Raw genomic sequence first — 24,459 nt, forward strand, 5'->3', positions numbered from 1 at the left:
CCTAAGTATTACGAATGCAGGGGGATAGAGGATGCTGAATTGTTCAGTATACTGTTTGATTTGGTTGTACTTTTCTATCTCTCTTCAAGAATGTTGTAGGATCTTGTTATTTGTTCACACTAGTCAAAACATTGTTCTGTGATATCATAAGCATTCAATTATGGAAGACAAGTAGCAAGTTCTACAAACATTATTTACATTGATGCAAAGATTGTCATGTTACTTTATACCTTGCTCAGCAGGTGAAACACAAAAATGCCACATTTCAAACAATCACAGTAATTACACTACAGGGTAAAGGGTGCTGTTTGGCTGGTGAGTCAACTCTGAATGGCCAAGGCCATTGCAAATGGAGAAAGTAATGGGAGCTATAGAGAGCCCCAAGCTCCCGTATACTTAAAAGAAGGAGCAAGGAAAATGAAAATAATATGTTCAACCCTTGTGCCTTATCAGTCAGCACTTTTTTCTCCTTTAGTATAGATTGTAGCTATCATTTGAAATTTGGTATTTTTGCATTTATCCCAGTGAATAGGAAACAAAAAGCTTTGATAGCAGGTATCATTTCAGCAACATTCACTTTACTAATAAGTGACCATTTGTCAACATTTTTTAATCAGGAGGCTTAATGATTTGAAATCAGCATAGTGAGTAAAGGAAGGGCATAGCAATGGAGAAAGAATTAGATGCAGAACTGAGGAGCCAAGAGTGTCACAAGGGAAGGGTGAATCTTCTTGACAAATACTAGTTTGCTATTAGAATAAGTAAGCATGAGGCATGGGAGAATAGACAATAGACAGGAGAAGGCCATGCTGCCCTTCGGGCCTGCACCACCATTCAATATGATCATGGCTGATCATCCTTAATCAGTATCCTGTTCCTGCCTTATCTCCATAACCCTTGATTCCACTATCCTTGAGAGCTCTATCCAAATCTTTCTTAAATGAATCCAGAGACTGGGCCTCCATTGCCCTCTGGGGCAGAGCATTCCACACAACCACCACTCTCTGGGTGAAAACGTTTCTCCTCATCTCTGTCCTAAATGGTCTACCCTGTATTTTTAAGCTGTGTCCTCTGGTTCGGCACTTATCCATCAGCGGAAACATGTTTCCTGCCTCCAGAGTGTCCAATCCTTTAATAAACTTATATGTCTCAATCAGATCCCCTCTCAATCTTCTAAACTCAAGGGTATACAAACCCAGTCGCTCCTGTCTTTCAGCATAAGGTAGTCCCGCCATTCCAGGAATTGACCTCGTGAACCGACGCTGCACTCCCTCAATAGCCAGAATGTCTTTCCTCAAATTTGGAGTCCAGAACTGTACACAATACTCCAGGTGTGGTCTCACCAGGGCCCTGTACAGCTGCAGAAGAACCTCTTTGCTTCTATACTCAATCCCTCTTGTTATGAAGGCCAGCATGTTATTAGCCTTCTTCACTACCTGCTGTACCTGTATGCTTACCTTCATTGACTGGTGTACAAGAACACTTAGATCTCTTTGTACTGCCCCTTTACCTAACTTGATTCCATTTAGGTAGTAATCTGCCTTCCTGTTCTTGCCACCAAAGTGGATAACCATACATTTATCCACATTAAACTGCATCTGCCATGCATCCGATCACTCACCTAACCTGTCCAGGTCACGCTGTCATCTCCTAACATCCTCCTCACATTTCACCCTGCCACCCAGCTTTGTATCATCAGCAAATTTGCTAATGTTATTACTAATACCATCTTCTATATCATTAACATATATTGTAAAAAGCTGCGGTCCCAGCACTGATCCCTGCGGTACCCCACTGGTCACTGCCTGCCATTCCGAAATGGAGCCATTTATCACTACTCTTTGTTTCCTATCAGCCAACCAACTTTCAATCCAAGTTAGTACTTTGCCCCCAATACCATGCGCCCTAAGTTTGCTCACTAACCTCCTATGTGGGACTTTATCAAAAGCTTTCTGAAAGTCCAGGTACATTACATCTACTGGATCTCCCTTGTCCGTCTTCAGAGTCGCATCCTCAAAAAATTCCAGAAGGTTAGTCAAGCATGATTTCCCCTTCATAAATCCATGCTGACTCTGTCCTATCCTGTTACTACTATCCAGATGTGTCATCCTTTATAATAGACTCCAGCATCTTTCCCACCACTGAGGTCAGACTAACTGGTCTATGATTTCCTGCTTTCTCTCTCCCACCTTTCTTAAAAAGTGGTACAACATTAGCCACCCTCCAATCCGCAGGAACTGATCCCAAATCTATCGAACTCTGGAAAATAATCACCAACGCATCCACGATTTCTCGAGCCGCCTCCTTCAGTACGCTGGGATTTAGACCATTAGGCCCCGGGGACTTATCAACCTTCAGACCTAACAGTCTCTCCAACACCAATTCCTGGCAAATATAAATTCCCTTAAGTTCAGGTCCTTCAGCCTCTGTTACCTCAGGGAGATTGCTTGTGTCTTCCCCAGTGAACACAGATCTGAAGTACCAATTCAATTCTTCTGCCATTTCTTTGTTCCCTGTAATATATTCCCCTGTTTCTGTCTTCAAGGGCCCAATTTTAGTCTTAACCATTTTTTTGCCTTTCACATACCTATAAAAGCTTTTACTTTCCCCTTTTTTATTTTTGGTCAGTTTACCTTGGTACCACATTTTTTTCTCTGCGTATTTCCTTCTTAGTAATCCTCTGTTGTTCTTTAAAAGCTTCCCAGTCCTCCGTTTTCCCACTTATCTTTGCTATGTTATACTTTTTCTCTTTTAACTTTATATGTTTCTTAACTTCCCTCGTCAGCCATGGCCACCCATGCCTCCTCCTGGGATCTTTCTTCCTTTTTGGAATGAACTGATCCTGCATCTTCTGCATTATACACAGAAATATCCGCCATTGTTCCTCCACTGTTATCCCTGCTAAGGTATTGCACCATTGAACTTTGGCCAGCTCCACCCTCATAGCTCCATAGTTCCCTTTATTCAACAGAAATATTATCACTTTCGATTGTATTCTCTCCCTCTCAAATTGCAGATTGAAGCTTATTGCATTATGGTCACTACTTCCCAATGGCTCCTTCACTTTAAGGTCCCTGATCAATTCTGGTTCATTGCACAATACCAGATCCAGAATTGCCTTCTCCCTGGTAGGCTCCAGCACCAGCTGTTCTAAGAATCCATCTCGGAAGCACACCACAAAGTCTCTTTCTTGAGTCCAATATCATCCTGATTCTCCCAGTCTACCTGCATGTTGAAATCCCCCATAACAACTGTAGTATCATGTTTGCGACAGGCCAATTTCAGCTCCTGATTCAACTTGCATCCGACATTCAGACTACTGTTTGGAGGCCTGTAGATAACTCCCAAGAGAGTCTTTTTGCCCTTAGAATTTCTCAGCTCTATCCATACTGACTCTACATCCCCTGATTCTAGGTCCCCCCGCACAAGGGACTGAATAACATCCCTTACCAGCATGGCCACCCCACCCCCTCTGTCCGTCAATCTGTCCTTACGATAGCACGGGTAGTCTTGAATATTCATTTCCCAGGCCCTGTCCACTTGAAGCCACGTCTCAGTTATCCCCACAATATCGTATCTGCCAATTTCCAAAAGAGCCTCAAGCTCATCCATCTTATTTCTAATGCTTCGTGCATTCATGTATAGTATTTTTAATTAATTACTGCCCTCACCCTTCCCATCAACTCCTATTTCACTCAACCTTACAGCATGATCCCTTTTTGAGTTTTCTGCCTCATTGATACCGTTGTCTTTCTTGACTTCCCTTGTTCTAACTTTCCCTTCAATTTCCTTCTTAAACATCCAGTTTGTCCCCTCCCCCCCGCTACTTAGTTTAAACGTAGCTGTGTTGCAGTAGCAAACCTGCCTGCCAGAATTCTGATCCCGAACCTATTAAGGTGCAAACTAACTCTCTTGTATAACTTATGCTTACCACAAAACATACCCCAGTGATCCAAGAATTTAAATCCTTGAATGAAAGAAGAAAACAATGGCAACACATTAGGAATACTGGAACATCCTTGTAGGGTCGAGCAATCTATGAGACATAACGGCAGAATTAGCCCCATCAGTACAAGATGGTCTATTGTCTAATAGGAAAAGCTGTCATATCAATAGTAATCTCGCTGTATATCCTGTGTTATGTACAAGTTGTATGTGATTGTATATTTGCTTAGAAAATGACTGGTGACCATGAGAGGTTGAAAAAAGATCACGAGGAACTCAAAAATAAATTTGATGGATCAAAAGCCCGGAACAAAGTTCTGTCCAGTGAGCTCAAGATTTTGAAGAGTCAAGTGGTGACCCTTCTTGAAAAAGGGAAGCACGATGATGAACTGGTTGGTGCATTGCTGGTAAGCAATATTATTTACTTAAATTGAAATAGGAGTGAAAGTAATAAGTAATTGAATGATGCCTGAATTGTTTGCTTCCCCCTCCTTCCCCTTCATTCCCTGCATCCCCTGCATTCACTATTCCTCACTGGCAAGAATGGTAATATTGGGTTTTAATGTTGGATGTGATAAATAAAGAGAAAATGTTTGTACTTTAACATTAACACTTGCCTATTACAATGGATTATTTGACAGAAACAGCAGAAACAAATGCAGGAGATTATGGGCCGTTTAAGTCAGCATGAGTCAAAGAATAAGGACACCAGCCAAATTCTGAGCCAGCAGCAGAACTGTGAAACCCAGAAGCAGGGCTCTGTGATTGGAGAATTAAAACAGATGGTAACTGAGCGGGAAGCTAAAGTGAAAGATCTTGAGAAAGAGATCAAACAACTGTTACTAAAGGTATGCACCATGATGCCCTCTCTGAGATCTGAAATCTTAGATGGAAGCATTTGGTGACTGGTTTGTAACAATATTTAGTCATTCTAGATTTGAGAGTTTTCAATTCAAACACCACTGATTATATTCAGTATCTAATTAGAACATGGACCAAAATCCCTTCCACGTCCCGAACTTCATTTGATTCAATGCAGAGTTAGTTGATTATTCTCTGTCATGAAGCCCCAAATCAGCTTTCTGTTGACTCAGCATGGAAATAGTAGCAATGGGTGGGGTCAGGGTCCAGGTCCTATTTGCTAATTGACACTGTCTCTTAATGTAGGATGACCTCCAGTGATCTCCAGGCACTTATGATAACGTTCCCACTCCAGCACAACCGGATTTGTCACCCTTACAATGGTGAGCTCACAGTTAGCAGTAGGAATTTCACTGGCATCTCACTTTGTATACTGAATGCGAATCTCCAACATATAGAAAATGATTGGTTAGATTGGGGTGGCATTATAGCATTTGTGGAGGGTGAGATGCCGTTCTGTATCCTCTAGAACTGTCCAAAGAAGAGATTCTTAGCATCGAGTTACAGGAAGTCTACAGCCCAGAAACAGTTCATTAAATCCAGCTGTCCTCCTCTCAACCCTTCTTCATCTAAAGAGACAGTGAGGTCTGCAGATGCTGGAGTTCCGAGTTGAGAATGTGTTGCTGGATGCTGCCTGAGCAGGTCAGGCAGCATCCAAAGAGCAGAAAAATCGACGTTTCAGGCCAGAGCCCTTCATTAGGAATTAGGCTGGGAGCCTCCGGGGTAGAGAGATAAATGGGAGGGGGGTGGGGTTGGGGAGAAGGTAGCTGAGAGAGCAATAGGTGGATGGAGGTGGGGGTAAAGATGATAGGTCGGAGAGGAGGGTGCATCGGATAGGTAGGAAGGAAGATTGACAGGTGGGGCAGGTCATGAGGGCAGTGCTGAGCTGGAAGATTGGAACTGGGGTAAGGCTGGGGGAAAAGCTGTACAGACGTCTGAGCTGCACTAGAACGTACGCTCAGAACTCAGTGATAGTGATCAGAATTCCATGACTGCTACTATAGTCATGGAAAGGGATAGGAGCAGCCGGTATGGGAAAGTATTTAATTGGGGGAGAGAAAATTACAATGCTATTAGGCAGAACTGGGAAATGCACAGCAGAAACGTGGAGGTTGTTTAGGAAGCATTTGCTGATAATGCTGGATACGTTTGTTCCACTGAAGCAAGGAAGGGATGGTAGGGTGAAGGTACCTTAGGTGACAAGGGATGTGGAACATCTAATCAAGAGGAAGATGGAAGCCTACTTAAGATTGAGGAGTCAAGGATCAGACAGAGCTCTAGAGGGTCACAAGGTAGCCAGGAAGGAACTGAAGAATGGACTTAGGAGAGCTAGAAGGGGGCATGAAAAAGCTTTAGTAGGAAGGATTAAGGAAAACCCTTATGTGAGGAATGAGGCTGGCCAGAATGAAGGTAGGGCCAATCAGGGATAGTGTAGGGAACTTGGGCCTGAAGTCAGAGGAGGTAGGGGAGGTCCTTAATACATCAGTATTCATGACTGAGAGGGATTTTGACATTTGACACTGTCTCTTAATGTAGGATGACCTCCATTGAACCCTCCAGTGATCTCCAGGCACTTATGATAACGTTCTCACTCCAGCACAACCGGATTTGTCACCTTTACATTGGTGAGCTCACAGTTAGCAGTAGGAATTTCATTGGCATCTCACTTTGTATACTGAATGCGAATCTCCAACATATAGAAAATGATTGGTTAGATTGGGGTGGCATTATAGCATTTGTGGAGGGTGAGATGCTGTTCTGTATCCTCTAGAACTGTCTGAAGAAGAGATTCTTAGCATCGAGTGAGGGCAGCGAGAAACAGGCTGATATGTTTGAACAGGTTGGTGTTGAGAAGGAGGATGTGCTGAAAATTTTGAAAAACATAAGGATAGATAAGTCGCATGGATCAGACCCAAGGTTACTACGGGAAGCGAGAGAAGAGATTGCCACGCCTTTGGTGATGAACTTTGAGCCCTCACTGTCCACTGGAGTAATGCCAGGGTGTCAAATGTTTTTCCCTTGTTCAAGAAAGGGAATAGGGATAATCCTGGGAATTACAGACCAATCAGTCTTATGTCAGTCGTGGACAAATTATTGGAGAGGATTCTGAGAGACAGGATTTATGATTACTTGGCAAACCATAGTTTGATTAGAGATAGTCAGCATGGCTTGGTGAGGGGCAGGTCATGCCTCAGAAGCCTTATTGAATTCGTTGAGGATGTGACAAAACACATTGATGAAGGTAAAGCAGTGGATGTGGTGTACATGAATTTTAGCAAGGTATTTGATAAGGTTCCCCATGGTAGGCTCATTCAGAAAGTAAGGAGGCGTGGGAAATGAAAACATTGGCTGTCTGAATACAGATTTGGCTGGCCCATAGAAGGTAGAAGGAATGGCGTATGGTGTGTTGGCTTTCATTAGCAGGGGAATTGAGTTTACGAAGTTATACTGCAGCTCTGTCGAACCCTGGTTAGACCACACTTGGAATATTGTGTTCAGTTCTGGTTACCTCATTATTGGAAGGATGTAGAATCTTCAGAGAGGGTGCAGAGGAGATTAACCGGGTTGCTGTCTGGACTGGAGGGCATGTCTTATTAAGAAAAGTATGAAACAAGATGGAGGGAGCTGGGGCTTTTCACTTTGTAGCGAAGAAGGATGACTTGATAGAGGTGTCCAAGATGTTGAGAGGTGTAGATAGAGTGAATAGTCAGAGACTTTTTCCCATGTTGGAAATGGCTATCACAAAGAGGCATATTTTTAAGGTTATTGGAAGAAGTTTTAGATGTCAGAGGTTGTCTCTTTACACAGAGATTGGTGGGTGTGTGGAATGCACTGCCAGCGGTAGTAGTAGAGTCAGATACATGAGGAACGTTTAAGCAACTCTTGGATAGGCACATTGCTGATAGTAAAATGAAGGACATGTAGGTTAGTTTGATCTTAGAATAGGATAAAAGGTTAGCACAACATCGAGGGCCAAAGGACCTGTACTGTGCTGTAGTGTTCTATGTAACTAACGGACTATCCGAAGAGACACAGCAAGCAGTCAGACAAACCATTATATACTTTCTAACAAAGAAAATACAAACAAACAACCTCAACACCAAAGAGAGAGAAGCCCTAAAAACACTAAAAAATGACAAGAACACAATCATAGTACCAGCGGATAAAGGCAGAATGACTGTTATCATGGACAAGATCGAATATATTCAGAAAGCAGAGAAACTATTTGCAGATACTGACACCTACCTACAGAGGGAGCGTGACCCCATGCCACAGGTAACCAATAGAATAAACAACACACTACGAAACTGACAAAAAAATAGACTGATAACCAGGATTGACCGACAAAGGATGAAACCAGAAAGCAACAACACCCCAAGATTTTACAGATTACCCAGGATACACAAACCAGACATACCACTTAGACCCATTGTAGCACTCCCGGGAGCTCCGTCACGTAAATTGATAAGACCTTTGTCAAAACGGAAAGATCTTATCAGTGGATCCAAATACTCCATACAATCATCAAAGGAATTCCTAGACAACATCAAGAACATTAACGTAGACAAGGATGAAGCAGTGGTCTCATTCGATGTAACAGCACTATTCACTTCAGTTGACAAAAGTCTAGCCGGAGAGACAGTAGCCAACCTCCTGGACCAGCAGAACAGACAACATGACAGGGAACCTATCAACAAGGCCTGCGTACTCAAACTACTAGTCCTGTGCTTGACAACACACGTCACATTCAACAGCCATATATATGAACAGATCAATGGAACACCTATGGGTTCACCCATCTCTGGGCTCATAGCAGAAGCAGTAATGCAAAGACTGGAACAAACTCCCCTCCCACAAATCCAGCCCAAACTCTGGATCAGATACGTGGACAACACTTTGGTTATTGTTAAAAGAACAGAAATTGAGAACACACACCGGATTATCAACGCCATGCTCACAGGGATCAGAATTACAAGAGAGGAGGAAACTAACAATCAACGCCCATTCCTGGAATTTTCTTAGAATCCCTACAGTGTGGAAATTGCCCTTTGGCCCAACAAGTTTACACTGAATCTCCGAAGAGTCTCCCACCCAAACCCAGTACTCTATATTTATTGCTGACTAATGCACTTAACTTACATATCCCTGAACACTATGGGCAATTTAGCATGGCCAATTCACCTCACCTGCACGTCTTTGGATTGTGGGAGGAAACTGGAGCACCAGGAGGGTACCAACGCAGACATGAGGAGAATGTGCAAAAGCCACACAGACAGTCGCCCAAGCCTGGAATTGAACCCGGGTCCCTGGTGCTGTGAGGCAGCAGTGCTGTGCCACTGTGCTGCCGATGTGATAGTACACAGTACAGTGAATGCACCACAAAAGTGTACAGAAAAACCACACACACAGACCAGATCCTGAACTACAACATCAACCACCCAAACACACACAAGAGAAGCTGCATTAGGACCCTGTTCAAAAGTGCTACAACACACTTAAGCTCTCCTGGCCCAAGAAGAGAAGAAGAACACCACTACAGAATCTTCGCCAAGAACGGATATCCCCACAACTTCACCCACAGATGCCTGAAGATCAAAAAATGCGACGCGGACATGCCATGACCTAACACACTAACCACGTAGGCGAAAGTGAGTACTGCAGATGCTAGAGATTAAAAGTCGAGAGTGTGGTGCTGGAAAAGCACAGCAGGTCAGGTAGCATCCGAGGAGCAGGAAAATTGATGTTTCGGGCAAAAGCCCTTCATCAGGAATGAGGTTGGGAGCCTCGAGGGTGAAGAGATAAATTGAAGGGGGTGGGGCTAGGGCAAGGTAACTGAGAGTGCAATAGATGGTTGGAGATGAGGGCAGAGGTGATATGTCGGGGGGAGGGTGGAGTGTGTTTAACACTTAACAATACTTTAACTCCCACTCCCACTCTGACAAGGACATGCAGATCCTGAGCCTCCTCCATCGCCCCATCCTTACCACCCGATGCCTGAAGGAAGAACACCTCATCTTCTGCCTCGGGACCCTCCAACCCCAGGGCATCAATGTAGATTTCACCAGTTTCCTCATTTCCCCTCCCCCCCCCCCCACCCTACCCCAATTCCAACCATCCAGCTCAGCACTGTCCTCATGACCCGTCCCATCTGTCCATCTTCCTTCCTTCCCACCTATCCGCTCCACCCTCCCCTCTGACCTATCACCTTTATCCCATCTCCACTCAGTTCATGACAGCCTATAAGCCACTAGCCATGCTCAGACAGCTCACCAGAACAAAAGACCCCGTACCCATCATGTGCAAGACAAACATAATTTCCATGCAAAGACTGCTCAAAACACTATAGAGGACGTACAGACAGACAGCTAGCAATCTGCTTCCATGAACAGCAACTAGCCACTAAATGCCATAACCAACTGTCCCTAGTAGCCACACACACCAATGACACGGACCACAAATTCGACTGGGACAACACAATGATCATAGGACAATCTAAACAAAGGACAGCCAGAGAATTTCTAAAGCATGGCAGTCATCCACAGATTCCATCAACAAGCACATAGACCTAGACCCAATATATTGGCCACTATAATGAACAACTGGAAACAGCAGGAGCGGAACCAAATAAATTCCAGAAGACACAGTACAGCAGCGCTTCACAGGAGGCTCCAAAGCACCGAAGATGTCACCTAGACAGGGAACGAAACGTCTACAAATCAACTTCCCAATGCGAGAACGTACCCACAATTTTGACCTTGTCTATTTACCTTATCTGTGCCCCTCATGATTTTATAAACCACTATAAGGTCACTCCTCAGCCTCCAGTGCTCCAGGGAAAACACCCCAGTCTATTCAGCCTCTCCCCGTAGCTCAAACCTTCTAACCCTGGCAACATCCTTATAAACCTTTTCTGAACCCTTCCAAGTTTCACAACATCCTTCCTGTAGCAGGGAAATCAGAACCTGTGCACAGTATTCCAATAGTGGCCTAACCAATGCTGTACAGTGCAACGTGACTTCCCAACTGCGGCACTCAATGTACTGACCTGCCAAAGGAAATGAACCCAGCCCCATCACTGGAAATTTAGATTGCTCCCATTTAAAAGTTTTCATTATTAGCAAGTCATACCTGGTTTAACAAGCGTTACCTCTATTAATGGTAGAATGCAGATTTTAGTCTGGGTTACTGACTCAACTAAAGCAGAAGTGGAAACAAATTTGACACTAACACACAGGAGACATTAGTTCAAGTGGCTGACAGCTTGGTCAAAGAGAGAAATTTTACAGAGCAATTAAATTGAGATATTGAAGAAGAAAGCAAAGGGTAAGGGTAAAACGTAATCTGTCACTGGAAGCATGAGTGGGTAGTATTGCTAAGTGATGGTTAGTTCGTTGATACTCATATTTTGTATAAACACAGTGTTATTGACCAGGCTAGACTCGCATAAAACATTTCAAGGAAGTAACCCAGGCCCTAACTTTGTAGTTGTTTTAAGCAAGTGTAATGTAAATATTTTGGGAGGGACGGAGCTGGTCAAACCATATAGTTTTAAACAAAACAATTTATTTATAAGATTACCGAATGAAACACAAACAGAAAAGAACAGAATACCGAGTAACTTAACCTATCCGAAAACCCAACAGATCACACCAAAATAATGATGCTGTTGCCAGTACTTATAGAGTCATAGAGATGTACAGCATGGAAACAGACTCTTTGGTCCAACCCCTTGCATAGTGGTTAGGACTGCTGCCTCACAGCACCGGGGTCCTGGGTTTGATTCCCGCCTGTTTGGAGTTTGCACATTCTCCCTGTGTCTGCGTGGGTTTCTTCCCACAATCCAAGATGTGCAGATTAGGTGAATTGGCCACGCTAAATTGCCAACTGTGTTAGTCAGGAGTAAATGTAGGGTAGGGGAATGGGTTTGGGCGGGTTTCTCTTTGGAGAGGTGGTGTGGACTTGTTGAGCCAAAAAGTCTGTTACCACACTGGAGAGAATCTAATCTAATCCCCATAAACACCCCTTTGGTACAAAAGGTAAAATCAAACACAGGGCCTTACAAGAGAGAGGTCAGACTGACAGGGAGGGTGTCAGCATGGACCTGCTTCTCTTGGTCCAGCAACTTCACAACTGTTTGACTGCTTTCAGTGAATAGCCAGACTGCCAAAATCAAATCAAACCAGAGAAAGGCTGAGCTGGGAGAACTGGCCACTCCCCTTGCATTGTACAAGTGTTTATTTTTTAAACTTAAAAGGGTTTTTGCCTAAGGCAGTATATATTAGCTATAGATGGAGCATAGAGTCAGAGAGATGTACAGCATGGAAACAGACCCTTCGGTCTAACCTGTCCACGCCGACCAGATATCCCAACCCAATCTAGTCCCACCTGCCAGCACCCGGCCAATATCCCTCCAAACCCTTCCTATTCATATCCCATCCAAATGCCTCTTAAATGTTGCAATTGTACCAGTCTCCACCACTTCCTATGGCAGCTCATTCCATACACGTACCACTCTCTGCGTGAAAAAGTTGCCCCTTTGGTCTCTTTTATATCTTTCCCCTCTCACCCTAAACTTATGCCCTCTAGTTCTGGACTCCCCAATCCCAGGGAAAAGACTTTGTCTATTTATTCTATCCATGCCCCTCATAATTTTGTAAACCTCTATAAGATCACCCCTCAGCCTCCGACGCTCCAGGGAAAACAGCCCCAGCCTGTTCAGCCTCTCCCTATAGCTCAAATCTTCCAATCCTGGCAACATCCTTGTAAATCTTTTCTGAACCCTTTCAAGTTTTATAACATCTTTCCGATAGGAAGAAGATCAGAATTGCACGCAATATTCCGACAGTGGACTAACCAATGTCCTGTACAGCCGCAACATGACCTCCCAACTCCTGTACTCAATACTCTGACCAATAAAGAAAGGCATACCAAACGCCTTCTTCACTATCCTATCTACCTGCGACTCCACTTTCAAGGAGCTATGAACTTGCACTCCAAGGTCTCTTTGTTCAGCAACACTCCCTAGGATCTTACCATTAAGTGTATAAGTCCTGCTAAGATTTGCTTTCCCAAAATGCAACCTCTCGCATTTATGTGAATTAAACACCATCTGCCACTTCTCAGCGCATTGGCCCATCTGGTCCAGATCCTATTGTAATCTGAGGTAACCCTCTTCGCTGTCCACTACACCTACAATTTTGGTGTCATCTGCAAACTTACTAACTGTACCTCTTATGCTCGCATCCAAATCATTTATGTAAATGACAAAAAGTAGAGGTCCCAGCATTGATTGTTCTGGCACTCCACTGGTCACAGGCCTCCAGTTTGAAAAACAACCCTCCACCACCACCCTCTGTCTTCTACCTTTGAGCCAGTTCTGTATCCAAATGGCTAGTTCTCCCTGTATTCCATGAGATCTAACTTAATCAGTCTCCCATGGGGAACCTTGTCGAACGCCTTACTGAAGTCCATATAGATCAAATCTACTGCACTGCCGTCATCAATCTTCTTTGTTACTTCTTGAAAAAACTCAGTCAAGTTTGTGAGACATGATTTCCCACGCACAAAGCCATGTTGACTATCCCTAATCAGTTCTTGCTTTTCCAAATATATGCACATCCTGTCCCTCAGGATTCCCTCCAACAACTTGCCCACCACTGAGGTCAGGTTCACCGGTCTATAGTTCCCTGGCTTGTCTTTACCGCCCTTCTTAAACAGTGGCACCAGGTTGGCCAACCTCCAGTCTTCCGGCACCTCACCTGTGACTATCGGTGCTACAATTATCTCAGCAAGAGGCCCAGCAATCACAGAGTTCTCAGGTACACCTGATCAGGTCCTGGGGATTTATCCACCTTTAACCGTTTCAAGACATCCAGCACTTCCTCCTCTGTAATCTGGACATTTTGCAAGATGTCACCATCTATTTCCCTACAGTCTATATCTTCCGTAACCTTTTCCACAGTAAATACTGTTGCAAAATATTCATTTAGTATCTCTCCCACTTTCTGTGGCTGCACACAAAGGCCGCCTTGCTGATCTTTGAGGGGCCCTATTCTCTCCCTTGTTACCCTTTTGTCCTTAACATATTTGTAAAAATCCTTTGGATTCTCCTTAATTCTATTTGCCAATGCTACCTCATGTCCCCTTTTTGTTCTCCTGATTTCCCTCTTAAGTATTCTCCTACTTCCTTTATACTCTCCTAAGGATTCACTCGATCTATCCTGTCTATACCTGATATATGCTTCCTTCTTTTTCTTAACCAAACCCTCAATTTCTTTAGTCATCCAGCATTCCCTATAGTTACCAGCCTTCCCTTTCACCCTGACAGGAATATACTTTCTCTGCTTCCAATCAGCTTTCGAAAGTTCTTGCCTAATACCGTCAAAATTGGCCTTTCTCCAATTTAGAACTTCAACTTTTAGATCTGGTCTATCCTTTTCCATCACTATTTTAAAACAAATAGAATTATGGTCGCTGGCCCCAAAGTGCTCCCCAACTGACACCTCAGTCACCTGCCCTGCCTTATTTCCCAAGAGTAGGTCACGTTTTGCACCTTCTCTAGTAGGGACATCCACATACTGAATCAGAAAATTTTCTTGTAAGCACTTAAGAAATTCCCCTCCATCTAAACTATGCCAGTCCCAGTCGATGTTTGGAAAATTAAAATAACCTACCATAACTACTTTATTATTCTTACAGATAGCTGAGATCTCCTTACAAGTTTGTTTCTCAGTTTCCCTCTGAATATTAGGGGGTCTATAATATAATCCCAATAAGGTGATCATCCCTTTCTTATTTCTCAGTTCCACCCAAATAACTTCCCTGGATGTAATTCCGGGAATATCCTCCCTCAGCACAACTGTAATGCTATCCCTTATCAAAAATGCCACTCCCCCTCCTCTCCTGTCTCCCTTTCTATCCTTCCTGTAGCATTTGTATCCTGGAACATTAAGCTGCCAGTCCTGCCCATCCCTGAGCCATGTTTCTGTGATTGCTATGATATCCCAGTCCCATGTTCCTAACCATGCCCTGAGTTCATCTGCCTTCCCTGTTAGGCCCCTTGCATTGAAATAAATGCAGTTTAATTTATTAGTCCTACCTTGTCCCTGCCTTCCCTGACTGTTTGATTCACTTCTGTTCTCAACTATACCAGTCTCAGATTGATCTCTTTCCTCACTATCTCCCTGGGTCCCCCCCCCCCCCCCCACTTACTAGTTTAAATCCCTCCAAGCAGTTCTAGCAAATTTCCCTGCCAGTATACTAATCCCCTTCCAATTTAGGTGCAATCTGTCCTTCTTGTACAGGTCACTTCTACCCCAAAAGAGATTCTAATGATCCAAAAATGTGAATCCTTCTCCCATACACCAGCTCCTCAGCCATGCATTCATCTGCTCTATCCTCCTATTCCTGCCCTCACTAGCTCATAGCACTGGGAGTGATCCAGATATTACTACCCTTGATTACCTCCTTTTTAAATTTCTGCCTAACTCTTTGTAATCTCCTTCAGAATCTCAACTTTTTCCCTTCCTATATCGTTGGTTCCAATGTGGACAGTGACCTCTTGCTGGTCCCTCTCCTCCGTGAGAACATTCTGCACCCTCTCTGAGACGTCCTTGATCCTGGCACCAGGGAAATGCAACACCATTCTGCTTTTTCTCTGCTGGCCACAGAAACGTCTGTCTGTACCTCAGACTACAGAATCCCCTAACACAATTGATCTCTTGGAAGCTGACGCACCCCTCGTTGCAATAGAGCCAGTCTCAATACCAGAATCTTGGCTGTTCGTGCTACGTTCCCCTGAGAATCTATTACCCCCTACATTTTCCAAAACAGCATACCTGTTTGAAATTGGTATATCCACAAAAGGCTCCTGCACTAGGTGCCAATCTCTCTTACCCTTCCTGGAGTTAGCCCATCTGTGTGACTGTATCTGAGACTTTCCCCCCTTCCTATAACTGCCATCCATCACATACTGTTGCAAATTTCTCTCCAACCGATCCATTCGATCTGATAAGATTTGCATCCAGCAGCATTTATGCAAATATATTCCGCAGTAACCCTTAAACTCTCTTTAAACTCCCACATCTGACAAGAAGTACATATCACTGCAAAGGCCATTTTTGCTCCTTCACAATCTACAGACCCAGAAAATAACACCGTCTTATTCCTCTACAAAACACTGTCTGTACCAGGTTAAATTAAGAGCTATGGCTTATATTTTAAGTTTAATCAAGAGACTTATCTTTGAAAACATATAATCAAGAAAGAATCCATTGTACTCAGTAATACAGCCTTTCTCTTGGACAGACTGAAAACAACAATTAACTTATCTGATTCTGTGTTGTGAACTTCGCCCAAACCGGTTCCTCCAAGATTAGATGTGAAATTCACTGTTTGTTAATTTTCCCAGATGCACTCCGATGTCCAGCGACACATGAATTCAAAAACAACAAAGGCAGTAACTGTGCAGGTTCTCTCTCTCTCTCTCTCTCTCTCTTGTGAGTTATAAGTTAGCCAGAAACGATCTAAAGAGAGGGCTAAGAAGAACCTGGAGGGGACATGAAAAGTTGTTGGCAGATAGGATCAAGGAAAACCCTAAGATCTTCTATAGGTATATCAGGAGTAATCGAATGACTAGAGTAAGATTTGAGCCAATCAAAGATAGTCGTGGAAAGTTGTGCGTGGAATTTGAGGACATGGGGAAGCGCTTAATGTCAGTATTCATATTGGAAAAGGGTGATGTTGTGAGAATACGGAGAAGAAGGGCTCATGCCCGAAACGTCGATTCTCCTGCTCCTTGGATGCTGCCTGACCTGTTGCGCTTTTCCAACAACACATTTTCAGCTCTGATCTCCAGCATCTGCAGTCCTCACTTTCTCCTGAGAATACGGAGATACAGGCTACAAGTTTAGATGGGATTGAGGTTGACAAAGAGGAAGTTTTAGCAGTTTTGAAAGATCTGAAAATAGATAAGTCCTCTGGGCTGGATGGGATTTATCCTCGGACTCTCTGGGAAGACAGAGAGGAATTTACAGAGCCTTTGGCTTTGAACTTTATGTTATCATTATCGACAGGAGTAGTGCCAGAAGACTGGAGGATAGCAAATGTTTAAGAAGGGGATTTGGAACAAACCTGGTAATTATAGGCCAGTAAGCCTTACTTTGGTTGTGGATAAAGTATTGGAAAAGGTTATAAGAGATACAATTTATAATCATCTAGAAAGGAATAATATGATTAGTGATAGTCAATATGGTTTTGTGAAGAGTAGGTCATGCCTCACTAACCTTATTGAGTTCTTTGAGAAGGTGGCAAAACAGGTAGATGAAGGTAAGGTAGTTGATGTGGTGTATATGGATTTCAATAAGGTTTGATAAGGTTTCACACATAGGCTGTTGCACAAAATAAAGAGTTTCGGGATTGAAGGTGATTTAGCGGTTTGGATCAGAAATTGGCTAGCTGAAAGAAGAAAAAGGATGGTGGTTGATGGGAAATATTCATCATGGAGCTCAGTTACCAGTGGTGTGCTGCAAGGATCTGTCTTGGGGCCACTGCTGTTTATTATTTTTATAAGTGATCTGCAGGAGAGAGTAGAAGGATGGGTTAGTAAATTTGCAGATGGCACTTAAGCAGAGCTGTGGATAGTGCTGAAGGATGTTGGCTCAAAGGTAGAAGACAGAAGGTGGTGGTGGAGGGTTGTTTTTCAGACTGGAGTCCTGTGACCAGTAAGGATCGGTGCTGGGTCCTCCACTTTTTGTCATTTACATAAATGATTTGGATGTGAGCATAAGAGATTCAGTTAGTAAGTTTGCAGATGACACCAAACTTGGAGGTGTAGTGGATAGTGAAGAGGGTTACCTCAGATTACAACAGAATCTGGACCAGATGGGCCAATGGGCTGAGAGGTGGCAGATGGAGTTTAATTCCGATAAATGTGAGGTGCTGCATTTTGGGAAAGCAAATCTTATCAGGACTTATACACTTAATGGTAAGGTCCTTGGGAGTGTTGCTGAACAAAGAGACCTTGGAGTGCAAGTTCATAGCTCCTTGAAAGCGGAGTTGCAGGTAGATAGGATAGTGAAGAAGGCGTTTGGTATGCATTCCTTTATAGGTCAGAGTATTGAGTGCAGGAGTTAGGAGGTCATGTTGCGGCTGTACAGGACATTGATTAGATTAGATTAGATTACAGTGTGGAAACAGGCCCTTCGGCCCAACAAGTCCACACCGACCCGCCGAAGCGTAACCCACCCATACCCCTACCCCTACATTTACCCCTTACCTAACACTACGGGCAATTTAACATGGCCAATTCACCTGACCTGCACATCTTTGGATTGTGGGAGGAAACCGGAGCACCCGGAGGAAACCCACGCAGACACGGGGAGAACGTGCAAACTCCACACAGTCAGTCGCCTGAGGCGGGAATTGAACCCGGGTCTCTGGCGCTGTGAGGCAGCAGTGCTAACCACTGTGCCACCGTGCCGCCCATTGGTTAGGCCATTGTTGGGATATTGCATGCAATTCTGGTCTCCTTCCTATCAGAAAGATGTTGCGAAATTTAAAGGGTTCAGAAATGATTTACAAGGATGTTGCCAGGGTTGGAGGATTTGAGCTATTGGGAGAGGCTGAACAGGCTGGGGCTGTTTTCCCTAGTGTCAGAGGCTGAGGGGTGATGTTATAGAGGTTTACAAAACTATGAGGGGCATGGATAGGGTAAGTAGGCAAAGTCTTTTCCCTGGGGTCGAGGTGTCCAGAACTAGAGGGCATAGGTTTAGGGTGAGAGGGAAAAGATATAAAAGAGACCTAAGGGGCAACGTTTTCACATAGAGGGTGGTACGTGTATGGAATGAGCTGCCAGAGGATGTGGTGGAGTCTGGTACAATTGTAACATTTAAGAGGCATTTGGATGGGTATATGAATGAGAAGGGTTTGGAGGGATATGGGCTGGGTGCTGGCAGGTGGGACTAGATTGGGTTGGGATATCTGATTGGCATGGATGGATTGGACTGAAGAGTCTGTTTCCATGCTGTACATCTCTATGACTCTATAACACATTCTCTTCTTGCTTTCTTTCCCTGTCAAAATACCTTTTGAGCATATTCACATGACATACTCTGAGATTTCTTTCTGTCTGGAGTCCTTATCAAGAAGTTCACCTCACTCAATTTCCTTTCAACTTGATAAAGCTCACTAAACCTTGCTTTTAAAGGTTCACCTATCACTAAAGGTAATACTAATATCTTGTCTCCGATAGCAAAATTGCAAGTTTTTGTTTTCTTTTATCTGCTTCCTATTTCATTGTATGCTGTGATACTTCTAAATGCTATCTAGTCAAATCCCCTGCTTTATTTAATCGTTCCCTAAATTTGACACAGACTCCAAGTATGTGGTCTCTGAATTCTGACTTACCAATTTCTCCTTAATCAATTTTAGCGGTCCCCTCACTTTATACCCAAAACCTAATTCAAATGGACTGAATTTGGTTGATTCATTTGGTGCATCTCTGATTGCAAAAAGTAGCAATGGAATTCTCTTATCCCAATCATCTGGAGAGTCTTCACTGTAAAACTTCAACATGGTCTTTAATGTCTGATGCCCCCTTTCCAGTGCTCCCCACGACTCTGGATGGCACATAGTAGAGTTGAATTGTTTTATTCCCAGGCTGCCCATAATTTCTTTGAATAATTCCGATGTGAAGTTTGACCCTTGATCTGATTGTATCTCTGTTGGTAGCCAGTGTCCAGTGAAACATTTGAGTAATTCCTCTACAATCCTTTTAGCTGTGATATTGTGTAAAGGAACAACCTCCGGAAATCTAATGGACACATCCATTGTTGCTAACAAATACTGATTCCCACTTTTTGTTTTAGGTAGGAGTCCTACGCAGTCAATTAAGACTCTTGTCAAAGGTCCCTCAAATGCAGGAATAGCTATTAAAGTTGCAGGTTTTATTACTGCCTGTGGTTTTCCAATTATCTGACATGTATGATATGTCTGGCAAAATTCAACTACATCTGCGTGCAGTCCAGGCCAGTAAAAATGTTTTTGTATTTTAGCTTGAGGTTTTCTCACTCCTAAATGACCCCTAGTGGTAGCTCATGTGGCACTCGCAACACCTTCGTTCTGTCACCCACTGGCTTAATGAATTTCTGCCTATTTCTCATCTGCCTAAATATATGATGGTCTCCATTTCCTCATTATGACATCATTTTTAATATAATAATATTCAGAGATACATTCATATTATTTTTCTGTGTATGCTTTCAGATAGACTTGCTTTAAATTTTCATCTTTCAGCTGTGACTCAGTTAATTTATCTGAGCTAAAGATGTCTGCTTTGTCATCTGTCTGCTCCTGGTTTGTCTTAACCATTTGATCAAACAGAGTCTCTACTAATTCCACTTCAACTTCCTCATCTGTATTCTATGATCACTTGTACTCCTGGAGCTGAGAGTTTGTCTCGTACTCCAACCACGACTTCTCCATTCTTCACTGGACAATCTAACCTCACTTTACATAGTTGAGCGCTTCTTGTCTCACCGTGAATTCCCATTACTGATGCCTTTTCTGGCTCTAGTCCTTCAAAGGTACATATTGCCTCACTTTTCAACATCACAGATTGAGATGATCCTGTATCTCTTAATGTTATGATCTCTTTACCTGCTGTTCCTGGCCTATGCGAGTAAACTTTACCTTTGCAGGTATATGGTTTAAGAAGATCTGGTGCAGCTTTCTAGCCTCCATTGTGCTTTCTATGACCACTCCAACAAAACTCACTGGCTTATCCTGTTTTACTACATCTAGCTTCCCAGTGCTATTCCTAACCAATCACAGTGTGATTTCATGTGGCCTACTTTATTGTGTGAAAACACCGGAGTTTTTTAACTTCTCTTTCCCCTTCAAGGGTTTCCTTTTTACCCTGTGGTAAGTTATCCATATGATCTTCACCGAGATTTACCTTTCTCTTTTCATGTGAGGATTTCTGTTTTCCCCAATTTCTTTCCTTCACGGATTGAAATTTATTTTGGAAGCAAAACTTTGATTTATGAACCAACTCATAATCATCAGCCATTTCAGCTACTAATCTTGCAGTTTTAATTCTCTGCTCTTCCACGTAAGTTCTCACCACTTCAGGAAGTGAATTTTTGAACTCCTCCAAAATAATCATCTCTCTAAGAACATCATAGGTTTGCTCCATTTTTAATGCCGTTCAAAATTACTTTGTTTGATCTCTTCAAATTCAATGTAGGTTTGACCAGGGTCCCTTCTTAGATTCCTGAAACGTTATCTGTAGGCTTCAGGCACAAGCTCGTATGCACTTAAGATGGCTTTCTTCACCTCCTCATATGCCCAAGATATCTCCTCTGATAGCGATGCGAATACCTCGCCAGCTCTACCTACAAGTTTTGTTTGGATCAACAAAACCCACATGGTCACTGGCCACTGTATTTTTTTAGTCAGCTTTTCAAATGAGATGAAAAAGGCTTCCACTTCCTTCTCATTAAATTTAGGCAATGCTTGAATATATTAAGTTTCTCACTAGGCCTTTAGCTATCATGGGTTTGCTCATCCTCACTCTCTCCCTCACTAAGCTTGCCTTCAGTCTTCATCTCCATCCTTTTTAAGCTGATTTTCCTGTCTAAGTGCCAATTTCTGAAGTTCAAATTCCCTCTCTTTCTTCCTTTCCTCTCTTTCTCTCTCTTCTGCTTTTAATCGTAATTCAAAATGTTTCATTTCTGTTGCCCTTTCCTTGCCTATTGCCTCTAACTCAAGCTGCTTCATTTTCAATTGAGTTTTAGCCATCTCTAAAGATTCTGATGGCATTTCCAGCAAGTTTAAATGCGGAGCTATTACTGTAATTATCTCTCCTTTCCTCCTGGAAGGAGGCAACTCCAGCTCCAGCTTGTTTGCTACTTCCAACAGCTTGGCCTTAATCACCTTTTGCAAAACCCTCACAGTCACTTCTACCCCGGAAAACTTGTGGTGACTGAAAGAGCCATTGCTATTCCAAGCACTGTTTAAGTCAACTGAATTCGGCACCCAGAACAAAAGACACTAACACCTACATTCGCTACCTTCAAGTCCAACAACCCTAATCCCAATTTGGAACTACAGAACAAATCTCGCAAAGAGCCCCCAATCTGTTATAGACCAGGCCAGACCTACTCAAAACATTTCAAGAAAGTAGTGCAGACCCTAACTTTGCTCGTTGTTTTAAGCAAGTGTAACATGGATATTCCAGGAGGGATGCAACTGGTCAAACCATGTAGTTTTAAATAAAACAGAATTTACTTACAAGATTCTGAATAAAACACAAACAAAAGAGAACAGAATACCGAATAACTTAACCTATCCGAAAACCCAACAGATTTTACCACCTTAATGATGCTGTTGCCAATACTTCCAACAATCCCCACAAACACCCAATTGACACAACAGGTGATGTCAAGCACAGGGTCTTATAGGAGAGAAGAAAGAGAGAGAGGGAGGGTCAGCATGGACCTGCTTCTCTTAGGTCCAGCAGCTTCACAACTGTTTGACTGCTTTCAGTGAATAGCCAAAATGCCAAAACTGAATCAAACCAGAGAAAGGCTGAGCTGGGAGAACTGGCCACTTCCCTTTCATTATACAAGTGATTTTTTTTAACTTAAAAGCCTTTTGCCAGTCTTTTACAGCCTCTCTGAAAGAAAATCTAAGGGCACCGTAATCTTGTTAAAGGAGCAGCATCATCACAACAAGAAAAATATCAAGCTATAATACTGACACTCGCTTGATGAGAGATCCTTCCATTTTTTCACACTAATAAAATTTCTGACGTTATTAAATATCTGGCAGCAATCTTAGAGTGCTCTTTGCAAACCATCAATAGTGCAGGTATAATTGAGGCAGTTTCAATACAGAATAAATTGCTTTACTCAAAGTTGTGAACCTGTGGAATTCTCCAGCACAGGAAGCTATCGAGGCAAGTACATTAGGAATATTGGACATGGCCCTGCGACTAAAGGGATCAAGGGTATGGAGAGAAAGTGGGAGTGAGATACTGAAAATGCATGATCAGCCAGGATCATGTTGAATGGTGGTGCAGGCTTGAAGGGCCAAATGGCCTACTCCTGTACCTTATTTCTATGTTTCAACCAGTAAGCCAAGCTGGTGGCACTATAGGTTCCTTGCCATCATTTTGTATCATTTTGAAGACACCACATTTTTGTGTCTCACTTGTTGCTATGAAATGATTACGATCACCTTTCTGTATTGTACTTCACAGCAACATCAAGAGAAGAAGCTTTCAGATGACCAGATGGTGGTGAATCTCCCCAAGTATCGTCCTTCCTCAGCTCAGCTAGATAAGACCAATGGGCATTCAACCGAGAATTCTATTTCAGCTGACGCTGAAATCACAGGGAGACCACTTTCTGCTCGGTAAGACATTAAAATTTATTGAATGAATAAAGGCCATTTAGCCCAGGCTGTGTGCAATATATTAAGGAGCAATATGTATGATTCTGACGACCCTCTGTAAAGATTTGGGAAGCCACTCATTTGTAACAAAGAGCACCCAGCACCACCTTCCTGAGAAGATTTAGTGATGGGTTATAAATACTGACTCTTCCAATAACTCTCACACTCTTTGAACAAACAAAAGAAATGACGGCAACCTATGTCATTTCAAGTTTAGTCAACGTTGTTTTAAATAGGTGGTGGAGCCCAGGTATTTAAACATCTGCAGGTAAGGTTCTATTATGAATTGGATGGATGCTTTGAAAACTAAGAGGAGGACAAAGGGATGCAACTTCAGACAATTATACCAGTTTTACTCTGTTGTGGGGAAAATCACCAGTCTTGGAGTCAGAATTGGAATTCAACAACCCGAGTTTATTGTACAAAGAAACTGGAAGTTCGGGCAGAGAGAGAGAGAGAGAGGTCCAGCAGCATGGCTGTCAGCTGCGAGCCATTTATCACCCCGTGAACACGTATCATGATATTTTATACATTTGATGGTATAATAATCCAGATATCGAGTCTTTGTTTTTGCAGCATGGCTTGTTTACAGTTACGCAAAAGTCCATTGCTGCAGTAATTGGTTGTGATCATTCTTTCTGAGAAGGAAGATCATTTTCCATTACTGCAAATCTAACATATTAACATTTGTACGCAAGCAGGCTCAGGTAGTTAACATTTCTATTGAAGGTGGTGGCTGGACTCAGACACTTCAGCAGGCAGTAGACTTTACTAATGTGTATTCTCTCCCCCATCCGCCTTAAACTAATTATCTATGTTCTGTGTCTATTGTGCTGGTGTCCTGTTGACCTCAGGCAGTATCTGTGTATGCTTTGCTGTACTTTTCCATGTCTTAGCTCAGTGGCCATCTTGTGTGCTAAGTGACCAACTTATGGCTCAGCAGTCATCTTGTGTCTGTGTGCCCCGCGTCAGCTTCCACTTCACTACCCTCTTTGTAGCCAAGGAGGTGACTTCAGAGATCTTCCGCAGACCACCCAACTCATATATAGAGGTAAGCCTTTTCTAAGGTCTCCTCATCCAGAGGGGTGTCAAGGAGTGTGAGTTTTATTGGGGGCTCTTCTGTGGTGACACTCGCTC

The 24,459-nt window shown here is 43.0% G+C and overlaps 1 protein-coding gene across 1 annotated transcript in view; it reads left to right on the plus strand.

Moving 5' to 3' along the window:
- Nucleotides 1-24,459, plus strand: part of ccdc13 (coiled-coil domain containing 13) — an 89,503-nt gene that overhangs the window by 31,703 nt on the left and 33,341 nt on the right. The window contains exons 8-10 of the mRNA XM_043690811.2: nucleotides 4,176-4,352; nucleotides 4,587-4,793; nucleotides 23,129-23,283. Of these exons, the coding sequence (XP_043546746.2) occupies nucleotides 4,176-4,352; nucleotides 4,587-4,793; nucleotides 23,129-23,283 (539 nt within the window). The remainder of the gene's footprint in view (nucleotides 1-4,175; nucleotides 4,353-4,586; nucleotides 4,794-23,128; nucleotides 23,284-24,459) is intronic.

This window comes from Chiloscyllium plagiosum, unplaced genomic scaffold (genome assembly GCF_037043375.1).
Source record: "Chiloscyllium plagiosum isolate Xiang-an unplaced genomic scaffold, Cpla_swu_hap1 HiC_scaffold_5, whole genome shotgun sequence".
Classification (NCBI taxonomy): Eukaryota; Metazoa; Chordata; class Chondrichthyes; order Orectolobiformes; family Hemiscylliidae; genus Chiloscyllium; species Chiloscyllium plagiosum.